This window comes from Hypanus sabinus, chromosome 8 (assembly GCF_030144855.1).
Source record: "Hypanus sabinus isolate sHypSab1 chromosome 8, sHypSab1.hap1, whole genome shotgun sequence".
In the NCBI taxonomy this organism is placed as follows: Eukaryota; Metazoa; Chordata; class Chondrichthyes; order Myliobatiformes; family Dasyatidae; genus Hypanus; species Hypanus sabinus.
In genome coordinates this window covers 84447877-84466868 of record NC_082713.1, presented here as the reverse complement: position 1 = coordinate 84466868, position 18992 = coordinate 84447877, and the positions used below count along the sequence as shown (strand labels likewise).

The 18992-nt window shown below is 41.8% G+C and overlaps 1 protein-coding gene across 1 annotated transcript in view; it reads left to right on the top strand.

The window, feature by feature from the left end:
- Positions 1-18992, top strand: part of si:ch211-26b3.4 (connector enhancer of kinase suppressor of ras 2) — a 911874-nt gene that overhangs the window by 377267 nt on the left and 515615 nt on the right. The window contains exon 3 of the mRNA XM_059977444.1: positions 18709-18911. Within this exon, the coding sequence (XP_059833427.1) occupies positions 18709-18911 (203 nt within the window). The remainder of the gene's footprint in view (positions 1-18708; positions 18912-18992) is intronic.

The window sequence follows — 18992 nt, the reverse complement described above, 5'->3', positions numbered from 1 at the left end:
ACAGCTTTTTTGAGACATTGCTCCTTAAATAGCATACTCTCGTAGGTAATTTGTATTATCCAGGTGATCCAAGGTCACTTGGAGAGCCAATGAGATCATCATAGACCTACTGTAGTGATAAGCAAATTGCAGTGGGTCCAGGTCCTGCTGAGGCAAGAGCTGATTCTATCCATAGCCAATCTCTTAAAGCCTTATCACCATAGATGAGAGTGCAACTGGACAATAGCCATTAAGGCAGCTCACCCTGCTCTTCTTGGGCGGTGGTATAATTGTTTCCCTTTTGAAGCAGATGGGAACTTCTGACAGTAGCAATGACAGATTGAAAATGTCTTTGAACATGTCTGCCAGTTGGTTGGCATAGGTTTTCACAGCCCTACCAGGTACTCCATTGGGGCCTGTTGCCTTATGAGGGTTCATCCTTTTGAAGCACAGCCTGATGTTGGCCTCTGAAATAGAGATCACAGGGTCACCAGTGTTGCAGGGATCTTCATATGCTGCCTTTCAAAATGAGCATAAAAGGCATTGAGCTCATCTGGGAGTGAAGCATCAGTGCCATTCATAATGTTGGGTTTTGCTTTGTAGGAAGCAATGTCCTGCAAACCCTGCCAGAGTTGATGTTGCCTCTAACCTCTGCTGGAATTGTTCCTCAGCTCTTGTAATAGCCCTCCACAAGTCATGCCTGGTCTTTATACAGACCTGGGTCACCATACTTGAACAGCACAAATCTAGCACTCAGAAGTCTATGAACCTCCTAGTTCATCCACAGATTTTGATTTGTATATGCACAGTAAGTTCTTGTAGGCACACATGCTTCCACATAGGTTTTATTGATGTCCATGTCATCCGTGGCATACGCATTCAGCATTGAAGACAACTCCCTGAATGCAGTCCAGTCCATCAATTCAAAGCCATCCTGAAAGCACTCCTGCATTTGGGTTTCACTTGTCCACATGTTCTTGGTCCTCACTACTGGTCATTAAAAACTGTACAGACCTCAGATGTAGTTGTGGTTATCAACTGTAGCAAATGAAAACGGGAGTATTTGATGGTTTCCATTGAAGCTGAACACACGAGTCACCTTTCTTAGTGGTGTCCCGGAAGACTGAAGTATATAAGCTGCTGTTGGGAATTTCCACAGGCAAAGATGTGGAAAGAGCTTCTCTCACCTATCAATAGGTGACTACAGAAACATAAATTATGACATATCCAGTTAATACAACATTTTTAAGAGATCATTCTGCTTTTTTTTGGACAGATGGTCACAAAATAAAGCATTTTAATATTGAGTATTGGATTAGTAGTGGAATGAAAGCAGTGCATAAATTTAAATCATTTTAGTAATTAATGGAATGTGTCAAAGAATGATTGTTCTAAAATCAATGTGGTGTTGTTCTTTGGATCCAGAGGACCAATGAGTCTGAGGGACTGATAAAGGCTAAAAATTAATTAAATTAAAGTATGCTGGAAAACATAGAAGCCACAATTCATAATTTCTTTCATTTAAGTAAGTAGCATGATATCTTGCTGAACAGAAGCTAGGTCATTAATTGATCTATGTTCACTTATACAACTGAAAACATCATTATGTAGTTACCAGAGCAATACACACAAAATACTGGAGCAACTCAACATCTATGGAGGGAAATGAACAGTCAATGCTTTGGGCCAAGGCACTTCATCAAGACTGGAAAGAAAGGGAAAAAGCCAAAATATAAGGATGGGGAAGGTAGAAGAGCATGTGCTGGCAAGTGATAGAAAAATCCAGGTAAGTGGGGGAAAGTAGTGGGAATAATGTGAGAAGCTAGGGGTGATAGGTGGAAGAGGGAAAAAGGATCTTATTCATTTGACCATAAGACCATTAGATATAGGAGCAGAAGTAGGCCATTTGGCCCATCTAGTCTGCTCCATCACTCAATCATGGCCGATCCAATTCTTCCAGTCATCCCTACTCCCCTGCCTTCTCCCCATACCCTTTGATGCCCTGGCTAATCAAGAACCTATCTATCTCTGCCTTAAATGCACCCAATGACTTGGCCTTCACAGCCACGCGTGTCAACAAATTCCACAGATTTACCACCCTCTGACTAAAGTAATTTCTCCGCATCTCAGTTCTAAATGGACGTCCTTCAATCCTAAAGTTGTGCCCTCTTGTCCTAGACTCCCCTACCATGGGAAATAACTTTGCCATATCAAATCTATACAAGCCTTTTAACATTTCAACTGTTTCTATGAGATCCCCCCTCATTCTCCTGAACTCCAGGGAATACAGCCCAAGAGCTGCCAGACATTTCTCATATGGTAACCCTTTCATTCTGGAATCAGTTTTGTGAATCTTCTTTGAACCCTCTCCAATGTTAGTATATCCTTTCTAAATTAAGGAGCCCAAAACTGCACACAATGCTCCAAGTGTGGTCTCATGAGTGCCTTATAGAGCCTCAACATCACATCCCTGCTCTTATATTCTATAGAAATGAATGCCAACATTGCATTCGCCTTCTTCACCACCGACTCAACCTGGAGGTTAAACTTTAGGGTAAACTTTAAACTTTAGCCCTGTCTGCCATCCTTTGTCCTTGCACTGGTATTCAGGGCCTTCCTCTCATAAGTCTCCTCATGTCTTTCCTCCCATGGTACTGTGAGCTCCACCAGGATGATTTTCTTGTCTTTGGTGGGCCACAGTACGATGTCTGGTCGACGTGTGGTTTGCACCACCTCTGGGAACTGCAACTTCTGCCCCAACCCCCCACCCCCCCGACATCGCCTCTCATCTCCCACCATGATGATTTGGCAGTTTGCAGCAGATTGAATTTAGGCCTCTTTGATATGGCTGGCTTACTTATAGTAATAACTTACTTATTGTTAAAGTAAAGCAAGTAAGCAAGTTCCACATAAGCAGTCCTGCAGAGCGATGGGTTGTCAATGTAGAGCTCCCCTAAAATAGTTAGAATCTTTGGTTTCTGTCTTTCAAATAATAGAATCTTATTAGTTAATTATAATCAATTCTTTTAAAGCATTTTTAAAGTTAGGAATAATAATGCTTCATGTGATTCATTAATGACTGGATACAATATATATTCAAAAAAAATTAAAACACAAAATGCTGGCAGAACTCAGCAGGCCAGACAGCATCTATGGGAGGAGGTAGTGACAACGTTTCGGGCCGAAACCCTTCATCAGGAGTGAAGTAACATAGGATGGTCGGGGGGGGGGGGGATAAAGTAGAGAGCTGGGAAGTGATAGGCTAGAGGGAAAAGATCTCGGGGGAAGGTGGAGAATTATGGGAAATTAAAGAGAAAGAAAGGTAGGGCTGGGGGGAGATTATAGTGAGGGGGGAAAAGAGAGAGAAGGAAAACCAGACTAAAATAATAGATAGGGATAGGGTAAGGGGGTGGGGGAGGCAGGAGTATCAACGGAGGTCTGTGAGTTGGATGTTCATGCCGGCAGGTAGGAGGTTACCTAGGCGGGAGATAAGGTATTGCTCCATTGACCTGCGTGTGGCCTCATCTTGACGGTAGAGGAGGCCATGGACAGACATGTCAGAGTGGGAGTGGTCTGTGGAATTGAAGTGTGTGGCCACAGGGAGATCCCGCCACTGCTGGAGGACCGAGCACCGGTGTTCGGCGAAACGGTCTCCCAGTCTGCGGCGGGTCTCCCCAATGTATAAATGTCCACATCGGGAGCACCGGATACAGTATATCACCCCAGTTGACTCGCAGGTGAAGTGGAGCCTCACCTGAAAGGACTGTCTGGGGCCTGGGATGGTGGTGAGGGAAGAAGTGTGGGGCAGGTGTAGCACTTCTTCTGTTTGCAAGGATAAGTGCCTGGAGGGAGATGGGTGGGGAGGGATGGGGGGGATGAATGGACAAGGGAGTCACGTAGGGAGCGATCCCTGCGGAAAGCCGAGAGTGGGGAGGAGGGAAGATGTGTCTGGTGGTGGGATCCCAAAGGAGGTGGCGGAAGTTACGGAGGATTATACGTTGGATCTGTAGGCTGGTAGGGTGATAGGTGAGGACCAAGGGGACTCTATCCCTGGTGGGCTGGTGGGGGGATGGGGTGAGGGCAAAGGTGCGTGAAATACGGGAGATGCGATGGAGGGCAGAGTTGATAGTGGACAAAGGGAAGCCCCTTTCTTTAAAAAAGGAAGATGTCTCCTTTGTCCTAGAATGAAAGGCCTCATCCTGAGAGCAGATGCGGCAGAGGAATTGAGAGAAAAGTATAGCATTTTTGCAGGAGACAAGGTGGGAGGAGGAATAGTCTAGGTAGCTGAGAGAGTCTGTAGGTTTGTAGTAGACATCGGTGGATAGGCTGTCTCCAGAGATAGAAACAGAAAGATCTAAAAAGGGGAGGGAGGTATCGGAAATAGACCAGGTGAACTTGAGGGCAGGTTGAAAGTTGGAGGCGAAGTTAATGAAGTTGATGAGCTCAGGATGTGTGCAGGAAGCAGCGCCGATGCAGTTGTCGATATAACATAAGAAAAGAGGAGGTGGCCGACAAAAAGGCAGGCGGGTGCCCATGGCTGCACCTTTAGTTTGGAGAAAGTGGGAGTAGCCAAAGGAGAAATTGTTAAGGGTGAGGACTAATTCTGCAAGGCAGAGAAGAGTGGTGGTAGAGGGTGACTGGCTGGGTCTGGAATCCAGGAAGAAACAGAGAGCTTGGAGACCTTCCTGGTGGGGGATAGAGGTATATAGGAACTGGACTTCCATGGTGAAAATAAGGCAGTGGGGACCAGGGAACTTGAAATCTTTGAAAAGGTGTAAAGCATGAGAAGTATCATGGACATAGGTGGGAAGGGATTGAACAAGGGAAGATAAAACAGAGTTGAGATAGGCAGAAATGAGTTCAGTGGGGCAGGAGCAAGCAGAGACAATGGGTCTGCCTGGACAGGCAGGTTTGTGAATCTTAGGTAGGAGGTAGAAATGGGAAGTGCAGAGTGTGGGAACTATAAGTTTGGTGGCCGTGGATGGGAGATCGCCTGAGCTGATGAGCTCGGAAATGGTTTGGGAGACAATGGACAAGGTGCTCCCTAGTGGGGTCATGGTCCAGGGGTAGATAAGAGGAGGTGTCAGCGAGTTGTCATTGTGCCTCTGCTATGTACAGGTCCAACATATAATCCTCTGTAACTTCTGCCACCTCCTACGGGATCCTACCACCAGACACATCTTCCCCTCCCCTCCACTCTCAGCTTTCTGCAGGGATTGCTCCCTACGCGACTCCCTTGTCCATTCATCCCCCCCATCCCTCCCCACCCATCTCCCTCCAGGCACTTATCCCTGCAAACAGAAGAAGTGCTACACCTGCCCCACACTTCTTCCCTCACTACCATCCCAGGCCCCGGACAGTCCTTTCAGGTGAGGCACCACTTCACCTGCGAGTCAACTGGGGTGATATACTGTATCCGGTGATCCCAATGTGGCCATTTATACATTGGGGAGACCCGCCGCAGACTGGAAGACCGTTTCGCCGAACACCGGCGCTCAGTCCTCTAGCAGTGGCGGGATCTCCCTGCGGCCATACACTTCAATTCCACAGACCACTCCCACTCCGACATGTCTGTCCATGGCCTCCTCTACCTTCAAGATGAGGCCACAGGCAGGTCGATGGAGCAATACCTTATCTCCTGCCTAGGTAACCTCCTTCCTGACGGCATGAACATTCAGCTCACAGACCTCCGTTGATACCCCTGCCCCCCCCCCCACTTTACCCTATCCCTATCTATAATTTTAGTCTGGTTCTCTTTCTCTCTCTTTTCTCCCCTCTCTATAATCTCCCCACAGCCCTAATTTTCTTTCTCTTTTACTTCCCATAATTCTCCACCTTCCCCCTAGCCCATTTCCCCTCAGCCTATCGCTTCCCACCTCTCTACTTCATCCCTCCCTCCACTTCTTATCCCCTCTTGACCATCCCATGTTACTTCACTCCTGATGAAGGGTTTCAGCCCAAAACGTCGTCACTACCTCCTCCCATAGATGCTGTCTGGCCTGCTGAGTTCTGCCAGCATTTTGTGTTTTTATTTATTTCCAGCATCTGCAGATTCACTCGTGTTGACAATATATATTCCTTTAGTTTAATTATGGGGAGTATTAGGGAGATTTTTCAATGAAATGAAAGAATTATAGCAGATTATGTGGAATGATAAAATATGAACAGCTATGGAAAAAGGATTTATGATTTACAGAGAAATCAGCTTATGGACAGGAACAGAACTTTTATGTAACTCAGAGACCTTCTAGGATCCATTTTGTCCTGCAGCCCAAACAACCATTAACTGGGAATATAATGGATCTGTGGTTAGCCTTGGTTTCATGTTTCCTGGTACCTTTTGTTAATAATAGGCCCGATATACAAATAGTAATTTTCCAATGACCAAATAATTTGACTTTCAATACTGTTCCGAGGGCCAAAGCATCAACTAGTGTTCGTGGAGAATCTCAAACTTCTTTCATTTTTCGCTTATACCACAAATATCTGAAAGCACAGCCTCCCTATCAATGCTGCTAATGCTCCTTGATATTTCAAAACAAAATCAGTCTAATCACCCCATAAGTTCAGAGGAATATAACTCAAGTTGGGAATCCCAGAGTAATTTTGCTCAGTGTTTGTGGTACTCTTGGCAAAGCCATTGTCTGTAATTACTGCTAAATGCTGATAGTTCTAAATGGAATTGCTGGCATTTATGCTTCAACAAGTCCAGGACTTCTGTGTACACGGAGTAAACCAGTCTAGAACTTCGATAGTTCTGTATCGTCTAGTGGTGAAGATCCAACTTGACGAGCACATGTAGTTATCCTGGCCCTGGGGAATTATCTCTTGGATCCTGTGGTATGGTCTGGATTAACTTCAATGGAGATTGCAGACTTGGAAGGAAGAATAATAAAAAGGCTCTTTTTTAAAGGGTTAGGTTTTTTTCAGTATTTTTTATTAATTTTCACATAGAAGAATACAGAGTGCATGAGGATACATATTATGAATCAAAAAAAAAGAGAATAGTACTGAATACATTATATTTAAATCACACTTGCAATCGCAGTACCCTATATTCATAATCAAACATGTATATTAATTAAATTGTAATTTGAATTGTAATAATTTTATTATAAAAAAGAATCTAGACCTTCTACCAAGATTGAAGCTTTTTTTCTTTCTTTCTCTACCAAACAGCTCAATATTGATAAAGGATTATTTTTTATGATTTTATTTATTTTAGCTAATTTAGTTTTAATTTTTAAAAATAATAGTTATTTATTTTACATGACATATTTTATTTTTAATAACTAAATTTTTCTGCCTTTGATAGATTTGACTAATACAAAAAGAGTATTAGTAATTCTTTTCAGGAAAGTTGTAGTATGTTGGGATCTGTTACATGCCCCGTTGGTGCCTTGCTATGCCTTAAGGCTGGTATCTGTGATGTTTCATGCCACCACCTGAGAAGTCCAGGCTTGGGGTGACTGCAGCTGGTAATTCTGAGAAATCGTCCTGTAACAGTGAAATCTAGGGCAGAAGTGCCAACAGTGCACCAGTACCCAGTCAGTTCGGATTGGCAGCAACTCCTCCACAATCCTCTTCAGCAATAACGCACCACAAGCCTGTGTGCTTAGCCCCTGCTCTGCTTGCTTTATATCTGTGAGCATGTAGCCAGGCATAGCTCCAAAGCCATATATAAGTTTGTTAATGTTGACTGATTCAAAGGTGGTGTGGAACTGGCATCTCAGAGCGAGTTGAAAATTTTCTTGAACGGTGCCACAACAACAACCTCTCACTCAACGACTGCAAAACCGAAGAGATAATTATTGACCACAGGAAGAAGAAACTGGAGGTCCATGAGCCAGTTGTCAATAGGGGACTGGGGTTGGAGAGGGTCAGTAACTTTAAATTCATTGGTGTTATCATATCAGAGGGGATCAGTTCATAAGTGCCATCATAAAGATGACATGACAGCACCTTTACTTCCTTAAAAGTTGGCACAGACTTGACATGTCACCTAATACTTTGAAAAGCCTCTATGGATGCACAATAGAGAGTACTCTTACTGGTTGTATCACAGCTGGTATGCAAACACCAATGCCTATTCACAGAAAAGCCTACAAAAAGTGTTGGACGCTCCATCATCCAAGCCATTCTCTTTCTGACTGGTGCCATTAAGGAAGAGGAAAAGGAGCCTTGGGTCCCACACCACCAGGCTCAGCAGCAGTGACTACTTTTCAAACCTTAGGCTTCTGAACTAGCATGGATAACTTCACTCACCTCAACTCTGAACTGATTACACATCTTATGGACTTACAAGGACTGCAAGTAATGCATGGATTCTATAGTATATCTGTGTCCTACTGTGAATGCCCACAATAAAATGAATCTCAAGATAGTATATGGTGACATATCTGTACTTTGAATAAATAAATTTACTTTAGTTTACTTTGACTGGGATTTTGTATAGACATACACTAGCTGAACTGCAACTATATTGGCTTTTACATATGAAAACTTCTGCCCTTCAATTTATTTTTGGATATTTTCTGCACTTATCCTTGATATTTTTTGTATGCCTTCGGATTTTTATGCCTCATTATCTCTGGCCTTTAAGTTTTTTATATAATCGATTCAGAATGGTCAGCTGTACCAATGCTTGCATTGGATGCTAAATGTTTTGGCCTATAGCTCTCTTATAGCTAGGAGGGTACTTTTGTTTAAATGGAAAGATGTTTTTCCTCCTCCTCGTGCTCAATGGTTATGCGACGTTATGTCATGCTTAGATTTAGAGAAGATTTGATGTTCAATTTCTGAATCTCGTCAAGACTTTCAAACATTGTGGGGACCTTTTCTGAATTATTTTCAAAACCTTTGTTTTTATTGTTTAAACTCAGATGTTGGCTATTATTAATTTTTATTATATAGAGAAGGCATTTAACCTTCTTTTCTCCTTAATGAACAGCTTTGGTCTTGGTAGGGGTTAGATTCTTTTTTGTGTAATAAATTTGTATAGTTCAATATAACTATTAATTAACTTACATGAATACAGGGTAATGAGATTGTTATTATGAACAGATATAATGTAATTAGTAGTTTTTAAAAATCTTTTTTGTCCTTTTATATACTTCCTTGTACTCTGTATTCTTCTATGTAGAAACTAATAAAAATATTGGAAAAGAAGATATTTTTAGTATGCCTTTGGATTTTTATGCCTCATTATCTCTGGCCTTTCTTTTTATATATAATCAATTCAGAATGGTCAGCTGTACCAATACTTGAATTGGATGCTAAATGTTTAATAATTTATCTATTTGCTTAAACTGTTAATGTCTCCTTCCATCCAAGCAGTACAGATTAAGCAATCCTGCGTGTCTCTCCGTCACACCAGGTTGTGCATGTGGATTTCTATGTCATTATGTATATGGGAACCTGAGGAGGCCTCATTACTGCTCTCTAATCAGCTGTAATTTTTCGTGTTCACTCATTCTATCCTGATTTATGGATTCTCATAAATAACCACCTACAAGTGTAAAGCTAATTGGTTTACAATATCCAAATCTCCCTCTCTCACCTTTCATAAGTATTGAAACTACTTACGATTTGCTGCTGTATAGAAACCATAACTGATTTGAGAAACTTGCAATGTTCTTTTATGGAGAGATAGATCACGACAGCACATAAACAGGCACTTTGGCTCATCTAGTCTATACCAAACTATTATTCTGCCTAGTACCATCGACCTGCACCTAGACCATAGCCTTTCATGCCTTTCCCTTCTATGTAATTATGCAAATTTCTTTTAAATGTTGAAATTGAACCCACATCCACCACTTCCACTGGCAACTCATTGCACAGTCACGCCACCCTCTGAGTGAAAAGGCTCCCCCTGAGATTACCCTAAAATATTTCACCTTTCGCCCTTAACCTACAATCTCTAGTTGTAATCTAACCCAACATCAGTGGAAAAAGCTGCTTGCATTTACCCTATCTGTACCTCTCATAATTTTGTATGCCTCTATTAAATCTCCCCTCAGTCACCTATGATTCAAGGACTTAAGTCCTAACCTATTCATTTTTCCCTAAAACTCAGGTACTCAAGTCACTGTAACATCCTTGCAAGTTTTCTCTTTCAGTCTCATTGACATCTTTCCATCTGACTACATTATTACAAAGTAGGCCTTGCCAATGTCTTAAGCATCCTTTAAAACCTTAAAAAGGAACTTGTCACAGATTCATCAAGTTTTAATGTCATTTTGGCTTCATATTTTCATGGTGTTGCTGATTTGAATTTTCAGAAGGTCTGATCTCTGATTCAGTATCAGTTTTATTTGAATACCCACTGAACTATCCTCCTTCTCTAGTACATGCGGTGACATCATTCGCTGGTTATCATTTCCTCGTCTTTACTTACTGACATTTATTTAAGAACTCTGCTTACCTTTTGTTTTGCAGTTCCATGATTCAGTGGTTCCATTGAATATCAGAGAATGTAGGCAATATACAACCTGAAACTCACACTCTTTGCAGACATCCACTAAACAGAACGTCCCAAACATATGAGTGACAGAAAAATGTAGAACTCCAAAGCCCCCCTCCCCTTCCCACACACAAGCAGCAGCAAAATATCAAACCTGCTCCCCCTTGCCCCACTTATTCCAGCAGTTCCCCCACCAGCCACCAGACAAGCATTAGCAAAGCCCTCAGAGACCACGATCTATCGATGGCCTGTCAGAAACCACCGTCCATCCCAACACTTTGACATCCCGAAGGCTCTCTCCCTCAGTAATGAGCGAGAGAGAGGTTTCACTCCTGCCACAGTGAGAGGGCAGCCCAGCAGCTTGCTGGTTCAATGTACAATCTGCAGCGTCACTTATCTGAGCTCCCTCAACTCGAGAATCAGCAAATTCTCTCTCGCCATTGAGAGCACGAGAGAGAGCAAGATCACTTGAGTGCAGAGATCTCGATGGTCTGATCTCCCGCGACACTTCAGTTGACAACACACCAGTAAGGAATTGGGTCACCCACTGGGCTGCACAAGGCCACACCCTGAAGGTGTACATCTACCTGACCGCTTCCTGGAAATATTGAAAGACGTTAGGCCGCTTAGCGAGCTGCAAGAGCCAGAACCCACCCTTGTGAAAAACCACAGTCCGAGCACAGCTGCAGATCACGGACTCTGACAGGACCCCAGCCACCTTGAAAAGGAAAAAAGAGACACTAAAGAGAAGAATTTAAACTTTTTGCAGGTGAACTCCACGTAGTCACCACGGCACCAACTTTAGCTCCTCCCCTTTAGCTTCTCAGTTCTATCAGATGCTGAGATCTTTAATGTTTTTGCCTTGTATTATGCTTTTTTTGTTAGTTTTATGTTTTTTTATCTTTCCTGCCATTCACATTGAAGTCAGCCTCACCTTCCATGGTTTGGATCTTGCTCTGAATGACAAGACCATTTCACTGGCCAGCTGCACGTCAAGCTTGTTTTTCTGTAATACAGGCTCCTGATCAGTCTTCCAGAAGACAGACTCTAAACTGACACATACAAACAAGCTGGATGAACTCAGCAGGTCGGACAGCATCCATTGAAACGAGCAGTCAACGTTTCGGGCTGAGACCCTTCGTGAGGACTGAAGAAGGAGGGGGGAGGGTGGAAGGTGCCAGTTGAAAAACCAATCAGAGGAAGGATCAAGGGGTGGGGGAAGGGAAGCAGGGAGGAGATAGGCAGGAGAGGTGAAGAAGGAATGTAAGGGGAAAGTCTTTCCTCTGATTGGTTTTTCACCTGGCACTTTCCACCTTCCCTCCACCTTCTTTATAGGGCCCCTGCCCCCTCCTTCTTCAGTCCTGACGAAGGGTCTCAGCCTGAAACGTTGACTGCTTGTTTCAACAGATGCTACCAGACCTGCTGAGTCCATCCAGCTTGTTTGTACGTGTTGATTTGACCACAGCATCTGCAGTGGACTTTGTGTTTAAGATTCTAAACTGATAAGCAAGCCCTGCACAGTACAGGATCTCTTCATGCAAGCCCAACTCCAAGAATTGATTTAACAGCCTGTTAAGTACTCCTCCAGACTTCTTGTTCTCAAAGTATGGTGGTAGAGTCAAATACATTAGAGGCTCTTAAGAGATGTCTAGATGAATGTGGGGAACATGGAGGGATATGGACGGTGTAGGAGGGAGGGAGGGATCACAGTGTTTGGGTGTTATTGATTTGTTTTTTAGCTGGTCCAGCACAACATTGCGGGACGAAGGGCCTCTTCCTGTGCTGTACTCTTCTATGTTCCAAGATATGTGAATGTCCCTTACACAATATTGAAAAAGTACTCAAAAACAAAATTATTAAGGTACTTTGAATAAAAGATCGAACTATTTAAAACTATTAAGCAGTTAACACTTTAGTCCATAATTGAATGAAAAAGGAAAATACTTTGGATTTTTGCTTCCCCTGCAGCCTTTTCCTGCATGTGAAAATTAAAAGCCTGATGGATTTAACAACATCCAGGGGTTAGATTTTGCAGCCTAAGTGATGAAATATTTGTGTTCTGGCAGTATACAATTGTCCTGAGTCCAGTACTTGGAATGATGATGTTGTGGCCATTAGAGACTTGGATGGTGCAGGGGCAGGAATGGCTACTTCAAGTGCCAGGCTTTAGATGTTTCGGAAAGGATAGGGAGGGAGGCGAAAGATGTGGGGGTGTGGCACTGTTGATCAGAGATAGTGTCATGGCTGCAGAAAAGGAGGAAGTCATGGAGGGGTTGTCTACAGAGTCTCTGTGGGTGGAAGTTAGGAATAGGAGGGGGTCAATAACTCTACTGGGTGTTTTTTTATAGACCAACCAATAGTAACAGGGACATCAAGGAGCAGATAGGGAGACAGATTCTGGAAAGGAGTAATAATAACAGGATTGTTGTGGTGGGAGATTATAATTTCCCAAATATTGATTGGCATCCCCCTTGAGTGAGGCGTTTAGATGGGGTGGAGTTTGTTAGGTGTGTTCAGGAAGGTTTCTTGACACAATATGTAGATAAGCCTACAATAGGAGAGGCTGTATTTGATCTGGTATTGGGAAATGAACCTGGTCAGATGTCAGGTCTCTCAGTGGGAGAGCATTTTGGAGATAGTGATCACAGTTCTATCTCCTTTACCATAACATTGGAGAGGGATAGAAACAGACAAGTTAGGGAAATGTTTAATTGGAGTAAGGGGAAACATGAGGCTATCAGGCAGGAACTTGGAAGCATAGATTGGAAACAGATGTTCTAAGGGAAACATACCGAAGAAATGTGGCAAATGTTCAGGGGATATTTGCATGGGGTTCTGAGTAGGTACGTTCCAATGAAACATGGAAAGGATGGTAGGGTACAAGATCCGTGCTGCACAAAGGCTGTTGTAAATCTAGTCAAGAAGAAAAGAAGAGCTTACAAAAGGTTCAAAAAACTTCGTAATGATAGGAATCTAGAAGATTATAAGGCTAGCAGGAAGGAGCTTAAGAATGAAATTAGGAGAGCCAGAAGGCATTGGTGGACAGAATTAAGGAAAACCCCTAGGCATTCTACAAGTATGTGAGCAGCAAGAGGATAAGACGTGAGAGGATAGGGCCTATCAAGTGTGACAGTGGAAAAGTGTGTATGGAACCAGAGGAAATAGCAGAGGTACTTAATGGATACCTTGCTTCAGCATTCACTACAGAAAAGGATTTGGCGATTGTAGGGATGACTTGCAGTGGACTGAAAAGCTTAAGCATGTAGATATTAAGGAAGCTGGAGTTTTTGGAAAGCATCAAGTTGGATAAGTCACCGGGACCGGATGAGATGTACCGCAGGCTACTGTGGGAAGCAAGGGAAGAGATTATTGAGTCTCTGGCAATGAGGGTTGTGGATGTTGTTCCCTTATTTAAGAAAGGCAGTAGGGATAGCCCAGGAATTTATAGATCAGGTAGCCTTACTTCAGTGGTTGGCAAGTTGATGGAGAAGATCCTGAGAGGCAGGATTTATGAATATTTGGAGAGGCATAATATGATTAGGAATTAGGAATATGATTAGGTCAGCGTGGCTTTGTCAAAGGCAGGTAGTGCCTTAAGAGACTGACTGAATTTTTTGAGGATGTGACTAAGCACATTGATGAAGGTAGAGCTGTAGTATATATGGATTTTAACAAGGTATTTGATAAGGTAACCCATTCAAGGCTTATTGAGAAAGTAAGGAGGCTTGGGATCCAAGGGGACATTGCTTTGTGGATCCAGAATTGGCTTGCCCACAGAAGGCAATGAGTGGTTGTAGACGGGTCAGACTCTGCAGGGAGGCCTGTGACCAGTAGTGTGCCTCAGGGATTTGTTCTGGGACCCCTACTCTTTGTGATTTTTATAAATGACCTGGATGAGGAAGTGGAGGGATAGGTTAGTAAATTTGCTGATGACACAAAGGCTGAGGGTGTTGTGGATAGTGTGGAGGGCTGTCAGAGGTTACAATGGGACATTGATAGGATGCAAAACTGGGCTGAGAAGTGGCATATGGAGTTCAACCTAGATAAGTGTGAGGTAGTTCATCTTGGTAGGTCAAATATGATGGCAAAATATAGCATTAATGATAAGACTCTTGGCAGGTGAAAAGAGATAGGTCAGAGTGGGGAATAGAGGGGGTGGATTTGTTCATCAAAAGGCGAAATCGATACCCCTGCCATCAAGTTGGAGGCTACCCAGATGGAATATAAGGTGTTGCTCCGCTACCCTGAGGGTGGCCTTGTCTTGGAACAAGAGGAGGCCATGATCAACAGGTCAGAATGGGAATGGGAACGGGAATTAAAATGTTTGTCCACCAGCACTCAGTAGGTCATGCAACGTCTGTGGAGAGAACAAAGAAACAGTCCATGTTTTCTGTAGACAACCTTTCACCAGAACTTACATCAGAATTAAATGATAGCTGCATGTGATTACTGTTTGTAAGATGTTTTATTTCATCACTAGCACTGTGCAATTGTCACAATTATCTCTGTGAAATCATCACAATTTTGCTATATTTTTATTGTGTATGATTTAATAATTGTACATGACAAAAAAAATAAGGTTACTCAGTCCAGCCAGCTCAGATGTCAGCCCACTGTTCCAGATGGGAAGTAAATCTGAATAATTGTTTAGCTGGCTATGTTGTCTATAGTGTGAGTAAAGCAAAGAAATACCCAGTGCATTTTTTTCTGCAGGTCTGACATATTCAGCCCTAAAGAAAATACATTGTGGATTTGTGAATACTTTAAATTTTCTGGATCTGAGAGCAAGGCACTGTCTCTAGTTTCCCACCCCATTGCCAATTTTCACAAAATGGTAAATATTCTTAAGCTTCTCTATTGGAAACATGTAAAAATGGAGCAGGAATAGGCGATCAACCCTTCGAGCCTGCTGTGTTATTTAACACAATCCGAGTTGATTTTCTATCTCAATACAGTAGTTCTATGTTCCCCAAAACTCCTTTATCCAATTTGTGTATGAAGATAATGTCAGTGAGAAGTAGTTCTCAGAGTAGGGAGAGAGCAACAGAGAATCAATATCACAATCTCCTCGGCTGCTCTCAGGTCGTTAAGAAACTACTTTGAGTTTGCAAGATTTATGAACTTCCTCAAGATTTCTGCTTGTAGTAGCAAGCAGATTTTAGATGACCCCATATTAAAGCATTGACTTAATTTTACCTAATATTATAATATATTGCCAATTACTTGTGAGAAATTAATACGTTAATAATTATTGAGAAATAGCAATTAGTGTACTAATTTCTCACAAGAATTTGGCAATATGTGATATCACATCCCCATGCAGTACATAGTTTTGAAACTGTGATGATATAGGCATGGTATTATTTATTATTCCATACGTATCATGAGGGTATCATTGGTCTATTGTGTTTAGTGGAATTGGACTCGTAGATTGAATGGGACTAGATGCCAAACTGCCTCTCTTAAAAGCCCATTTGTGAATCCATTGTGTTATTTTGTAAATTAAAGAAAACTTTTAATTCCTGGTTGACTTTATGTTTGAATTAAGTCAGAGTAATCTAAAATACCCAAACCAATGCTAGCACTTATAACCTCTCTGTAAATGAGGTATTCCTGGTTTCAATTTGCACTTGGTTAGAATGGAAGGCCACTCCCATTTAGAAGAGTGCTGCTTTCATTTTCTTAAAAAATCCCCAGTCTATTATACAACAAACCCAGTATACGCACATTAATGTGACTTGAGCATCATGTGAAATAAAAGAAAGCCTTTAAACCGGTAGATTAAAAATTAGCAAGACTTTCAGACTGTTGTAACTTATTACTCTGTTTTTTTTTGTCCAGATCTTAAGCATTGGGCTTTCTGCTTATACTTTCCAACCCTTCACTTCCTTCTCATCCTATGGGACACAACATAAAACTTATCTTTTTGTCCAGTGTTTTGGCCACATGCCATGGTGTCAGTCTTTCAGTCTGATTACACTTGTGTGAAGGAGCCAGGGATGTTCTGCTGATTTAAAGTTGTGCTTTGTTGATTTGGTGAACACAAAGAGACTCAGAATCATTGTCACCGTCACGGAGGTGCAGATGCAAGTTCAGCAGTGACCATCTATTTGGTCATGATTAATGTCTTTGCATCTTGAGCTTATAAACAGCCCAGAAAACACAATGAAAAGTATTAGGTGGAATGGTCCTCTTCGGAGAAATAACTTCAACATTTTAAGTCAAGACCATAAGGCCATAATTCATAGCAACAGAATTAGGCCATTTTTGGCCCATTGAGTGTGCTCCATTTCATCATGGCTGATCCACTTTCCTCTCAAACCCATTCATCTGCCATCTTCCCATAACCTTTCACGCCCTGACTTGTAGAGAACCAATCAACCTCTGCCTTAAATATACCCAATGATCGAGCATCCACAGCTGCCTGTGACAATAAACTCCAGTTACCACACTATGGCTAAAGAAATTCCTCATCATCTCTGTTCTAAATGAAAATCCCTCTATTATGAGGTTGTGCTCTCTGGTCCTAGACTCTGCCACTTTAGGAAACATCCTCTCCATTTCCACTCTATCTAGGCATTCGATAGGTTTCAAAGAGGTCACCCTCTCACTCTTCTAACTTCCAGTGAATACAGGCCGAGAGTCATCACAAGGTCCTCATATGATAAGACTTTCATTCCCAAAATCATTTTTGTGAACCTGTTTTGAACCTTCCCCAGAGTCAGCACATCCTTTCTTTGATAAGGGACCCAAAACTGCTCACAATACTTCAAGTGAGGCCTCACCAGTGCCCTGTAAAGCCTCAGCATTACATCTTTGTTTTTATATTCTGGTCTTCTCAAAATGAATGCTAACATTGCATTTGGCTTCCTCACAACCTTTAGAGAATCCTCTAGGAGGACTCCCAAGTCTCTTTGCACCTTGGATTTTTGAATTTTAAGGAACAGGGAAGGTTTGTAAAAAAGAATGGGTGAGACAGAAATCACTGAAGTAATATTTGGAGCAGAAGTGGTGGGATATATTTGCATTACTGTATCAAAGGACCAGGCCTATGGGCTTGCAATGAACTTCCCTTTAGTTGCTGCAAACATCAATCGGTTTTGTTAAGCAGAAAACATTGAATACAAAAGCATTATTCGACTGTCAAAGTCAAGATCAATTAGACTAAAATCATGTTGTTACTTTAAGGACCAGCATTAACATTCCCATTTAATGAATGTACATTTAATGGGTTATAAATGATTTCCTCTTTAATGTCTTAAATGGAGATGTCAATCCATGTAACGGAGGCAGTCTGACAATCCTGTGATGTATTAGAGTGACAAACAACAGAATAAATGTCTATGTGTTAGAATTTGAAACCCTTTCTATTTGATTCTCAGAGTTTGTTGGATCCCAAATTTTGTTCCAAGTGTTGCCTACCAATCATGTATTTAAAGTAATGTGTTTTTTTGGAGTTGCAATATATTCTATAGCTTGGCTTTGTGGGAGTTTGGTAGCATTGTGATCTTTTCAGCAAAACAAATAGAGAAATCATGTCACATTGGAAAGCAAATGCAGAAATATCGATTGTTTGCTACCTCAATTAACCGGAAATGTGTGCATTTGAGAACCATTTTAATGTTGTCAAAGTTTTTCCTATTGACTTTACAGGAAAAGGACATCAGTTGGCAAGGCAAGCGCTAATCACATGAAACTGCAAAATAGTTGACTATGTTCAAGGCACTGGATTCTTGTCTTTTAGCAGCCAATCTTAATCCCTTAATTAAAAAGAATAAACTGATAATTACCATAGTGTAAACTCATTTTTTGCAAACATCTGTTATGTGTTGTAGCCAGGCAACAGTGGATTTTAGACTGTGCTTAATTTCGAAGATAAAGCTCCATTGGAATTTGGATAAAATATTAATCCAACGTCCTGCTCATCCTGTCAAGTGGGCATAAACAATCTCATGGTATTAGTGGAACAAGAGCAGGATTGTACCCTTGTGTGATAGCCAACATTTATTTTTCAATCAATATTATTAAATCCGAGTATGTGCTCATTTTATTGCTGTTTGTGACTACAGCATTTCCTTAGAATACAACAGTTCCTTCAAGTATAAAGTCCACCTATGGAGAAGAAGGTTTTGAGAAGTGTTGGGTTTGTGAGTCGGAGTTTCCTATCCTTCTTCATTTCTAAATCTGACCTACTTCTGGGGCATATTTTACCAAGAATTATGTGATTAGGAGATAATTAATATGCATGTTTTTTTCTTTTACAGAACTATGGCTTAGAGACAGAAAACCTCAGAACGCTTTCCCACAAATTGAATTCCTCAGCCAAAAATTTACAGAATTTCATAACAGGTAGACGGAGGAGTGGCCATTATGATGGCAGGACATCCAGAAGGCTGCCAAATGACTTCCTTACCTCTGTGGTTGACCTCATTGGTGCTGCCAAGAGCTTATTGGCCTGGCTAGATAGGTATGCTGCTATTAATATTCTGCCTCAACAATAGTCATTGAATGTCAGACCCATTGTTTGAAAAGTGAATCACTCAAATAT